This window comes from Anopheles funestus, chromosome 3RL (genome assembly GCF_943734845.2).
Source record: "Anopheles funestus chromosome 3RL, idAnoFuneDA-416_04, whole genome shotgun sequence".
Classification (NCBI taxonomy): Eukaryota; Metazoa; Arthropoda; class Insecta; order Diptera; family Culicidae; genus Anopheles; species Anopheles funestus.
Window position 1 is genome coordinate 53,481,449 of NC_064599.1, and position 12,105 is coordinate 53,493,553.

The 12,105-nt window shown below is 42.1% G+C and overlaps 2 protein-coding genes across 12 annotated transcripts in view; one reads left to right on the top strand and one right to left on the bottom strand.

The window, feature by feature from the left end:
• The first annotated feature begins 887 nt into the window (after positions 1 to 887).
• Positions 888 to 2,431, top strand: LOC125768778 (zinc finger protein 616-like). The gene is made up of 3 exons (XM_049436878.1): positions 888 to 1,178; positions 1,246 to 1,943; positions 2,019 to 2,431. Exons 1-3 carry the CDS (start codon positions 1,032 to 1,034, stop codon positions 2,146 to 2,148), a joined length of 975 nt encoding a protein of 324 aa, XP_049292835.1. The 5' UTR covers positions 888 to 1,031; the 3' UTR covers positions 2,149 to 2,431.
• A 698-nt stretch (positions 2,432 to 3,129) lies between these two features.
• LOC125768756 (disco-interacting protein 2) overlaps positions 3,130 to 12,105 on the bottom strand; it is a 128,864-nt gene continuing 119,888 nt past the window's right edge. For all 11 annotated transcript variants that reach the window (XM_049436817.1, XM_049436819.1, XM_049436816.1 and 8 more), the window contains 10 exons: positions 11,907 to 12,043; positions 11,275 to 11,830; positions 8,589 to 8,698; positions 8,001 to 8,466; positions 7,675 to 7,765; positions 7,373 to 7,535; positions 6,800 to 7,297; positions 6,463 to 6,699; positions 6,045 to 6,396; positions 3,130 to 5,962 (listed from right to left, as the gene is read on the bottom strand). In XM_049436817.1, the coding sequence (XP_049292774.1) occupies positions 5,859 to 5,962; positions 6,045 to 6,396; positions 6,463 to 6,699; positions 6,800 to 7,297; positions 7,373 to 7,535; positions 7,675 to 7,765; positions 8,001 to 8,466; positions 8,589 to 8,698; positions 11,275 to 11,830; positions 11,907 to 12,043 (2,714 nt within the window). In that variant the 3' untranslated portion in view covers positions 3,130 to 5,858. The remainder of the gene's footprint in view (positions 5,963 to 6,044; positions 6,397 to 6,462; positions 6,700 to 6,799; positions 7,298 to 7,372; positions 7,536 to 7,674; positions 7,766 to 8,000; positions 8,467 to 8,588; positions 8,699 to 11,274; positions 11,831 to 11,906; positions 12,044 to 12,105) is intronic.

Sequence of the window (12,105 nt, forward strand, 5' to 3'; positions counted from 1 at the left end):
GTAGGAATACAGATAAATCGGTAGTTCTGGTCACACTGATCCCGATGAGCACGGATAATCGGCGATCCACTATAATTGAATGAATGCACATTTGTGTATTGGTTTGTTATGACGGTTTTGTTGAAAAAAAGCATAATTTTCGGCTAAAGTCTGAAACACGACCCCCCCCACTCACGGTCACTCATCTGCGTGTCAATTTTTCGTACAGGGTGGTTCGGAGACTATGCAATGTGGCCTGAATTTGATTTTTTTTTACAATTACCATTAAATTGTAAGGAGGTTTTCGCATAGTGAAAAGTGATTTATTCATCGAGGAACCAAGTTCCATACGCTGTTTGTGAAACCATAAAATTTTCCTCATTTTTGGCCCGTATTTGCCCCATAGCTCCGCCGGTATCCAAGATATCGCCAAACTTCCTTCTGGCCATGGCTAGATGGCACTTGTGGCTAGATTTCTTCCATGCACCACTAATCGCTACCATGTCTGTGGCCGGAGCTATTCGCGAAAGCTCCAACGGATCGCCAATCTTTGAGCTGTGGTCGATAGATGACACCAATTGCTACATTTTCTTCTTCGACGGCTATGCCCTCAGGTGTCTGTGTCTCGAAACATAATTAAAAAACACGCAACCGATTTCGAACCACCCTGCACGAAAGAAAGTCACTCAAATGAGTGCCCGTGAGTGGGGGGGGTCGTGTTTCAGACTTTAGCCTAATTTTCCTTTAAATTTAAAATTGTATGTAGTTTTTTTTCGTTTGAGAATCGTAAAATTTTACTTAATATGTAAAGCGTATGAATTTATTTAAAAAAAATATAGCAAGATGCTTCTACGCACAGCTGGAAGCAGCGTAATGGAACTCCTACGCTGCTTTGCGGTAGCCTTTTATTCTGCTTATCAAGAGGGCAAAAGTAGGTTTGTCAGTTGGGAATGCTCAGTTCGTAACTGTCAAATGCACTTTCGATTTTTGATTTGTTTGTTTACTTTCGGTTCTTTATTATCAAAAGCGGTACAAAATTGCTACTTGCGAAAATGATGGACATCGATTCAGAGCGATTGCGGTTAAATTTTGAAAATGTGTGCCGTTTTTGTCTTTCGGAAGAGAATTGTTCACCCTTATTCATTGAATCAACACTAAACGAAAGCCTTATTGATGCTGCGGATGTGCTTGTACTAAAGGTAGATGAAACGTAATCTTTGTGTAGCGCAACCGTATGATTCAAACCAGCATTTCGATAATCCGCAGGTTGATGAAAATGATGGACTCCCGAACTGTGTGTGTAGCGAGTGCCATCGAACGATGGTCGACTTTGTTCAGTTTGAAACTACCGCGCTAGAGGCGTACAGTAGGCTGGAAAGTGTTCTTACTTACCTTAGTAACGTCGTCGATGGGTACCATAACGACGATCAATTACAAGATGATGAAGAGATACTTAAGCATAATGAAATCGATCAATTAGTGGATGATGTAGAAAACATTGATAAACAATCGAAGCATTTGCTGGAAAACGAAACGCCCCTTCATCCCGTACATATAGCCGAGGTGCAAAGCGACACTTCCAAACCAAAAAGGAAAAAGCAAGCTTGTCCCGTCTGCGGCAAAATGGTATCGCAGATTAGCAAACACATGCATGTGCACAGTGGTGGGAAAAACTTTCCCTGCAACCAGTGTGGCAAGCGCTTTACGCATCGTAGTAGCATGCAGAAGCATTTGAACATACACCGTAACATCCGCAACTATCAGTGTGAGTACTGTGAGCAAAGTTTCTGCGATCGGTCCTCGCTGCGCTATCATCTGGCCAAGCATCGGGGTGTGCAGCGGTTTGAATGTGAACACTGTGACCGACATTTCTACACCTCGACCCAGTGGAAACAGCACCAGAATTTGGCACACCGAGAGCGATCGTTTCGGTGCGAACTGTGTGGACAAATGTTTCTGTTAAAGTAAGTAATGTAGCTGCTAGTAGGATGCTAGCTATGGTTTAATAATATCCTTCCTTTCTTTTCGGTTTTTTGTAGACATCATCTGATGGAACACAGGCAACTGCATACGGATGAACGTTCGTTTGGATGTGATGTATGTGGGAAGACATTTAAACGGGGCCGATACCTGATAGTGCACAAACGACAGCACAGTAAGGATGGATAAATTCTTAGGGCGAGCGATGCTTTAGAACGAGCATTCGAATGTTTTCGATTAAATACCTTTTTTTTGCAACCCGCTTCACTTTTGCTCCAGTGTTCCAACTTTGTAGGATTTGCGGAAATTATTAAAAATTATGAAATGAAGTAGACGAAGCATGCAATTATGAGCAAATTTCACATCTCAGTCTGTCGTGGGGAGGCATTGCTTGTACCATCGAAGGTGGTGCACGATCGTATGCACGCAAACACTAACATCGATTACTTTTCCCTTGATCAAGCAAGATGTAATCGTACTGTAATCGTATCGTACTAGAGATGAGAATAAGAACTCTTTTTTAGTGAGTCAACTCAGAGTGAATGAGTCATTATTAGGAGTCAGCTCGTTTAACGACTCATTTCGGAGTCATAAAAAAACCGTGCATAAACGTATAAGTCAAGGTTCGGTCATTTTACTCACTCATTAGCGTGAGCATGTAGCCATGGTGCAACTCTCTTTAGTTTTGGGGCCCAATTACTATTCCGCTTAGGGCCTCCGAGAAGCTTGATCCGCCACTGCTCCTAAGGCTGAGAAATTGATAAATTAAAATGCAAATTTCTTGAAATACGTTTCTTTTCACTCAAATAATGCTTTAAATAAAAAAACAATAAAAAAATTAATAAATTCTAAAAATTGTAAAATTTCCTCAAATTTCCTAGAGTAATTTGCAAATTTTGTAATTTTGTACTATCAGGATAAGTGATAACGGATAAGTGCGATTTCCTTTCTTCAAATTTAAAAAGATAGAGAACAAACATACATTGCATACATTTAGGCGTATTTACCTATTTGTATGACCTAAATCGAGAAATAAAGTTTTAATGATTTAATTCTTGTTAAATAGATTGAAGTAAATTATGTACATGTAATTGAATATGCGTCATTAAAATTAGTTTTCGTAGCGAATAGTATGATACATATAATGAAACAAATCACGTAGCATGTATTTTTTTTTCTTCTTGAAATACATTTATTTTCCTTTCTAATGCTAAACAGGTCCTGCTCACTATTGACGATCGCAGTCGGGTGTCTGGTGTGTGTGCGTGTGTGTATGTATTTATGTATGTATGTGTACATTTTCTAACCACACCAACAGTTGGAACTGCGATTTCTAGCTATAACCGACAAGCACGGGAAATTCTCTCTATCATTCGACAAAAAACAAAAAAAAGAAAAAACAAAACGTACGCATTCTGTGGCGCAAATGCGCTTCACTCGTTTGTTTGCGTTTCGTGTTTTTTTGTTTTGTTTTTGTTTTGCTTTATATATATGAGCACTAGAGAAAGATGGATTAGATGTACTAATAAGTAGTTGGGTATTTGAGTGCGTTAAATGTATATGCTCATGTTGTCGCGTCTTTTCTACCATTTCTTCGCTCAATCTGTTCATTTCCTAATCTTTTTTTTTATTTTTTTTTGCTTTTGGATTCTTTTCCCCGACACGACGATCCTCAATCATCAAAATTTGACAGTGTTTCTAAACGGGGGGAAAACTTAACAATGTACACTAAAACAAAAGCAAATCAAAGAAACTATAAAAGAACAGAAAATAAAATGTAATGGATGATCTATCGTACGGAGGAAACTCGATATAAAAATTTGTTTGCATAAACAATAAGTCATGTTAAATCAATACTTTTACCGTACATACAGCAAATAAGGTAGTTTTCGCGGGGGGTGGCAGACTAGAATGTGAGAAAACAAAAGCAGTAAAATAGAGCCGCAGACGTTTAAAAGTAAATTGGGTTTCGAACCAAACAAAACAATAATTACACTTTAATGCTCTCTACATATTACTGCGTTAACTATTGCTACTATCCTTGTGTATGTATGTGTCAACAGGTCGTATTCTCTACCATTTGTGTGTGTGTGTGTGTGTACAACCATTGTTCCGTTGTGTGTGCGTGTGAACAAACAAAATGGAACACATTATGAGAACACAAAGCAATACTGTTTAACAGCAAATTGTTGTCGCTCAAAGGATAATTAGTTAAATGTGCGAAATGTATGTGTTTATGGGTTTGCGTTTAATCTACAATTACAAAAAAAAGGTTTGTATTGTTTGAACGTTCTCTACAGCATAGATACATACGCACACGGATGTGTACGGATGGACACAGGACATACCACAAGTATGCTGAAACAGAAAGGAAAATTTGTTTCGTGTATTTAGTCCTTCTTCTTCTTCTACTTCTCCATCAGAGCATCATCTATCTTTCTTACATTTTTGCCCGTTCAGTTTTCTAGCTTAATAATCACAAAAAAGGAAGTATTTAGTGTAAATTCTACCCAGTAAACGTGCGTAAACCTACAATACGGGACAGTCGTAAGAGCAGTGGAGCAGCAAAATGTGGTGTAAGCCAATATGTTCCTTCTATTACCTTCAGTGAAAGAGAAAAAACAACTTCCTAATTCCCACGCGCTCGCACACATACACACGCACACACTACACTACACACGTGCACACTAGAGGTACGATAAGATAAGATAAGATAATCGTTTACTTACACTACTACGACGAGTAGTAGTAGGGTAGTGAATGTTTATGCGATATAAAGGATCACAACGCAACACGAAAGAGAAAGAGAGAGAGTGACAGCGAGAGCTCATACTAATTTGCCTACTTGATCGCTCCCTTTAAATGGAAGTGTGTATGTGTGTGCGCATGTGTGTACATTCGCCTTTGCGCTAATTATTATCGTCCCGCTTGCCTAATGCTCTTGTAATATAATTGTATGTACAGAATAAAGCTTACCACGGTACGATGTATTGTGTGTGTGTGTGTGCGTGCGCACTGTGCTATATATCCGGCTGAAAGTCCGGCTTTCATTTATCTTCTTTTCTAAACGGCTGCCATATCGCTTCCAAACCTTTCAAGAAGGATACTTCTTATCCTTCTATCCTCTGACCAGCTTTCAACCATCTTGTGTTTTTTTGTTCGTTACAATAAGAACGGTAGTCATGTGTAAAGGGATGTTTCGCTCTCTTTCTAATGTACCCTTCGATTAGTTACCCCGAACAGGTAGTTTCGTTCGTTCTAAGAAATTAAACTAACACTAAGAGAGAATAAGAATGGCTGTGAAGTGAGTTTTTAAAAGGCGGGAAGGAGACAAACAAAACCAACACAACCTCTATTGTGCAACCATTCACCGATTGTTTCCACGTGTCAATTGTCGGTTGTTTTCACGTCTTCCTTTGTTCCAGTATTTTAGCAGCTTGTTCCTTTTCCCGCATCCCGTTTTGGCAGTAGTAGTAATCAATCGTATAAGATTAGAAAGAATTATATGGCTTAGTTATAGTACGCCCCCCGTAAATGGTTCAAACTGGCTGATTTGACTGTATCTTTTTCTGTATCTCTTTCTCTCACTTTCTCTCTGCATTTCGTTTCTTCCTGCTCTGCGTAGCTGCGTGTTTTCAGCCTGTCTTATTCATGTCACGCTTGCAAATACTAAAAACAAAGTTTTTTTTAACGCGCACACACACAATATACTGGTTCAACCGTGAGCAAACGTTGTGCGTTTTTCTTTTGTGTTATACAATTTAGGCACGCACGTTGTCCGTCGTTTCCATGCTACTGCGGAAAAAAACCCGGGGCGGGCGAGAGGATTTTCTGAGAGCATGCTGCCGATTCTGCCGATACTGCAATCACAAATTGTGTGCCTCTGTGTTTGTGTATGTTTACATGTTGTAAGCAACGTATATTGGATCGAGCTGATCGGCAAGGAAACCATCTCGCAGATGCATCCGTTGTTTCTCTCCCCGGCTGTTGATGGGTACAACGCCTGCGAACAACAAAAAAGAGCCGAAATTAATTGTCATCAAAAGTAATTCTTTCTAAACGACGCTTCTTCTCGTCCTACATACCGGGATCGACGACAACGACCACACCGACAATCAGCTGATGTTCCTCCAGCACGGTGTTTGTCACGAGCGGTACCAGATCTAGCGCTTCCGATTCGTTTCCATCCAGCTCGACTACCACCACCAACAGGTTCGTCCAGGTGAAGACAGCACACTCGGCAATCTTCTTGTGACAGCGCAGTACCGAATTCTCGATATCGATCGGATGATAGTTCATGCCGCGCAGCGTAATTACCTCATCGAGGGCGCCGACCACGTAGACGGCATCGTGCAGTTCCTGCTCGTTACCAGCCACGGCCGTGGTTGCTGGATTGCCTGCGTTCGAACTGGTCGTTGAATTTAATGTGTTGTGACCCTGTAAAAGTACGGAAGCAGTTAGTAATGAATGGCCCAAAAGAACACAAACGAATAGGTGCATTACCTGTGAATGAATTGATTCGGTATCCGAATCGCGACTAGCTATGCTCGGTGTGGTTTCGTCCAGTATTGAGCCGGCCTGGGAGCACTCGGTGCGCCGCAGGAACCCAAGGTAACCGGTGCGTGCCCACGTATCGTTGGTCGAGCAACCGGTCACCAGTTTGGCGTTGAAATGGTCATTGTAATCCGTTTCGTCGCCGTAGATCGTGAAATAGCCGTTCGAGTTGTGCGGTGATTGGACCTGATTAGTTGGAAGCGAGTGGGACAACAAAAGAAATGAGTAATTCCGTAAAAGTACATTATTATGGGATAAAACAAAAACATCCACAACATTAACTTACCCAAATCTCTCCCAGATGGGAATCACCACACTGTCCCTTGGAGTCCGGATTGGCAATGATAACCTTCACACCCGGCAACAGCTTACCAGACTCCACCAAGCAGAGCGAATTTGGAGCACCACGTTCCACTAGCGCTACCCGATTGTTGCGTAGCGCTCGCAAATCCACATACACCTGCGCACTTTCGGCCGAGCTGGCACCCTGCACGCAGATGGCAGGATTAACGCGACACCCGAACGAGGTCGATACGCAGCGCGTATTCAAACCGAGCGCTTGGAACAGCTTGCAGAACTGTTGCGTCAGTTGCACGCGTGGACGTTCCTCCGCGACGACCACACAGGTACGCACGCAGCCGAGGTTGATGTTGCGCTGTTTCAGTGCCTGAATGGAGTTGCTGAGCGCCTTGGTGCACAGTTCAATTACGCCGTATGAGCAGAATGTATCCCGAACGCGGTACTGCGAAAGAGTGCTTAGCCAGAGACTAGGGTTGGCTTCCACCTGGAATGGACAGTATCGGCATAGTCATTAAACAATGATCTTTAACTAAAGTGATCGAAGCATCCTCTTACGTACCTCGTAGGGTGCAATCAGTATCGAGTGGTGACCACTGTAGACGCTGATCAGTGTCCACATGGAGAAGCCAAGGCCACAGTACGGATCAAGACAGAGTGCTACATGGCGACTAGGGTATAGCTCGCAGGCTAGCTTCAGACTGGCACAGAGACTCGAAAGGGAACTATTTTTTCGTATAAGAACAAGAAACGGAGAATTCGTAAAATGAAATATTTAGTAATCAACAGGTCGACCTATATAGAATTAATTTTGACTTTTTCACTTGAAGTCCGAAAATCTTAACGAGCATATGGATAACTAACCGATGCGTGATGATAACGCCACTTAGCCGACCACAGGTAGACACACTGAAGTCCAGATAGGCCGTCGAGTCGAGTGTACTGTTAGCGATAGCTAAAACGAAACAAGAAATTAATCAAATTTTGAAAATCTTGGAGAAATCTGATTTAGATTAATGAAGCTCCAAAGGTTTATAGTACAAGATGTAAGACTTTGGAACATTGGAGAGCCATTTTTATTGAGAAATTTCCTTTCAAGAAATCCTTTCAAGGACGATTCTTTAATTCTTCAAAGAATAATTTAATTGGAATGATTTATATCAATCGATTATTTAAGCATAAATTCTTACCGGCTAGCTTCCGTTTCGGGTTGTCCTCAATGTCCAGTATGGTTGGCCAGCTCTTTGGATCGATGGATGTGGCCGCTTCGCGCGACTTTAGCAGCTTTATGATGCTCTGTATTGATAGGATGATGCCACTCTTGGACACGTCCACGATCATCCGCACGGTGGGCAGTGTGGTGATGAGATTCTGCGGATGTGGTGGCCGTATAGTTACCGGCACAGCGCCCAGATACAGACAGCCATAGAACGCACAGATCAGATCGAGCCCGGGCGGGAAGATAAGTGCCACATGATCGCCCGGGTTCACCTTGCCACGTTCCTGCAGCAGGGCGGCAATCTTCTCTGCCCGCTTGTGCAGCTCGGAGCAGGTGAGCGTTTTCGCGACGGCACCCTTCGAGTTGAGCAGCGTGTACAGAACGTGATCGGGCGATGAGTTGGCGCGCCATCGCAACACACCAGTAATAAGCTGATGCTACAATACGATAAATAGATCAAACAAAGGTGATTGTAACGTAAGTAACCGAAGGTGATATTCGAGCTGCGGACAGCTCAATCCATCCAATTCAGTCCTTTATAGTACGAGCGCAGACCTACCTTACGTTCGTTATCGTCGGCCAGACCGATATCGCGGCCCTGGGCAGAGGCAAGCCTGTTACCCTGCACCAGGTTACCGACCATTACCGAAGCCGGACCAACGGAGGCATCTGCACCGCCGCCAGCCGTACCCGTACCACCGGTACCAACCGGGCCCGTACCAAGTCCACCAATGCCGCCAATGTTCGTGGCAGAGGATGATGAAGACGTTCCGGAAATTTGAAGTTGTTGGATAGAGCCTGATTTTAGTTGTATGCCAGATATTGTTTTGCGTATTCGAAGTTTTGCGATCAGATGAAGTGTGTGTTTTTGGGAGGGATGAGTTCGTTTTGTCCCACCGTCGACAAAAATCGCAGTCAAACAATTTACAACACCCCGAGGCACCGGTATCGAGGAGTGTGTTTTAAGGTGTGTCGTGATAAAGGGATGTTTTGTGTACAGGTTGAAGTGCGTATTATTTGTTGTCCAGTTTTTGGTGAGTGTTTTGAATTTGTACGAATTGTTTGAATAAAATGGTGTACAGTGGTAACGAATTTCATAGTAAACGGGTACGCAACATACGATTAAAACAATATCATTGCAATCCGTATATTTGAGTTGTGTTTTTGTAAATAATGTTATCGCACAGTACAGTTTTACATTATTCAAATAATACGAAAAATAATGATCGTGTGAATATAAACGTGATATGTACATTTGTGGGTTTTGTGAATAAGCGTATATGTAATGTACGGACATAATGTTGATATGTTGATATGGTTGATGGTGATGGGTGATGGATGATGACGGCAAAATCGGTGTAGTGATTAACGCGTTAGAATAATTGTAGCACAAGAATCGACAACAATCGACACAACGCAGCCGAAAAGCCGAACACGTGTTTGGTTGCATTTTTGTGTTCACCCACAAAACCCATTAGAAGAGTGTTTGTGTTTGTTTGTTTGTTTGTTTTGTTCGTATTGTGATGGGTTAGTTCCAATAGAACAGGGCCGCCGCCATTGCAAAACAAAAAGCGTTGCGATTATTTTTTTTTGTAACACAAACCAAACCATTAACGATCAAACAGAATTAGTGTACGCATCAGTAGGGTGATGGTGCGTAAATCGGTTGAAGATTTTGTATTCCACAGCCAAGTGATCAGAAATCCACATCACATTGCAGTTCGATTAGTGAGAAAATATTGCATTATCGCAAGTACGGTACGGTTACGGTGTTTGAATGAATTAGTTTTGGTTTTAGATTCATTATTATTATTTTTTTGTGAGGAGCAGAGCAGCATTTTGAAAAGAAAATTAAGAAAGAGAGAAGAGAGAGAGAGAGAAAATGATATTAATTTTGAGGAAATGAAAACCATACGAAATCAATGACAACCAACGGATTATGAAAATAACTAGTACACACGCCAATTCATTTGTGGAACAGAGGGGGTGAGGGGTGGTGGGGGGGAGGAATGATCTTTGATCGGGTAACCGGGAACAAAAGGGGGTGGTTTGGGGTTAGGCAGTACGGGAGGTGATGTTTATATTGTTGGGGCCAAAAACCAGATGTGATCACAAATGTGGTTTGGAAGGGTTTGGAGTTTTGGTTAAATTTGTGTCAATGCTAGAAAAATCCACCGAAATTTTGTTGTTCTTGCAACAGCGAAACGTTTGATAGTGGTAACAATTAAGTTGGCAAGAAACGACAAACACACTCTAGAAATAAGTCACTTGCCGCCTACAATGTTAGATCGGTGATGTGCTACGTGAAGCTATTATGATCTACGGTTCTAGTGTTCTATGGTGCATGCATATAGCTAAGAATTGTTAAATGTCCCGCAACCGAACGAAATTGTGACTTATTTCTAAATTCTAAAACGAATGAATACGTTATATGAAGGAGTAATGCAAACAATCCAAACGAATATTCAAACATACATTGTGTTTTGTTTTTTTGTCTGCAAAAAAGCAGGTAAAAAAATATTTTAAAACTTTAATTTAATTCGTGGCGTTTCGCTTAGTTTTTTATAAAAAAAAATCTATAATAATTTTTTCTACTTTGCATAAGCATATGATGCAGGTTGAAGATTAGCAATAGCGGAATAGATTTTTTTTGCCTAGAATATTACTCATTCTGCTTAAAGTTTTGCCAATGTGCATGCATGTAGTAGGACCAAATGGAAATTATTTATTAAGAGTAAATAAAAATAACGCCACTCATTAAATTAAAGTACTAATTTTGAATAATGTTGTATAATTTTACGCTGGCAGTGTATGGGTGTACACACCCCCACACCACCACCGCTTATGGGAAAACAAGTTTCATGATTTGTGATTTGTTGTCGTAAAACTCAAATGTTGTGCAGATTGATGTAATGTGCCTCTACGTTAAGAAACAAAAAAGGGCGCGAATCGAGCAAGAGAATGTGGTACGAAATGGAAATGGATGACACATTTTTAAGCACACACCACTCATCAAACATACATTCGCACATCAAACACATAAGTGCGTTGAGTGAGTCCAAAGCATCAAAACATTGATATTATTATGATGTACCGATACCGATTCCGGTACATTGGCGGAACTCACATGCACTCACGTACATACAACAATAGATACACAGAATGATTTGTATTGGGATTGCAAGGTGCAGAGAAAGGAGTGTGTGACGATAATTCTGTTTTACACTTGGTTCATGCCTACGTACCGTGGTGAATTTCGCGTGGTTTTGGAAGATTGGTTACGCAGGTATGCGGACACATGAGCACATTGGCCGGGTGTAGTGAACCCTCGAGGAACCGTCGACGTGCCTCAGTCAGATGAATACCACCGAGGGGCGTCTTTGGCAGGTGATTCGGTGGTACGAGCGCCAAACAGTAGATGCCGACCTGATGGATGGAATCGACTGCTTGCAGCACCCGAGACATCCACTGGAATGATTCTTCCTCCGAACAGTCTGGTCGCTGTTCGGCAATCACACAGACACGCTCGTCCCGCAGCACCTTAATGCTGAAGACGGCGATACGGCCACGGTAGATGAAGCGCATCGGTTCGACGGCCAGTACCGTCGCGATGATATCGTCCGAGTTGTGCTTCCGGCCAGTGACGGTCATTAAACCATCCCGGGAACCGCATACAAACACAAGTCCACCCGGACCGAGGAACCCGAGCAAACCACTGCGCACGTAAACTTCATCACCGATCGGTTTGCCGGGAATCGTTTCACCATCCTTTGTGACGGGTGCTTCAAGGAGAGGTTGAACCTGTGCAAGGGAAAACAACAGGCATTAGCATAAAAAGCTTAGCTGCACACTCACAATGCTGAATAAAATATATTACCTTGAAGGTAGAATTTGTCATTCCTTCCAAACCGTAGTACGCTGTACCGCTCGATCCAGAAGTTACGCATATTTCACCAACTTGATCCGTTTTGCATAGAACCGGAGAACCGTCAGCACTGACCACAACCATCGTAGCTGTAACGATAAATAATGCACGATAAAACAATCTCAACCACTCTATCGCGCCATCGCCCAAA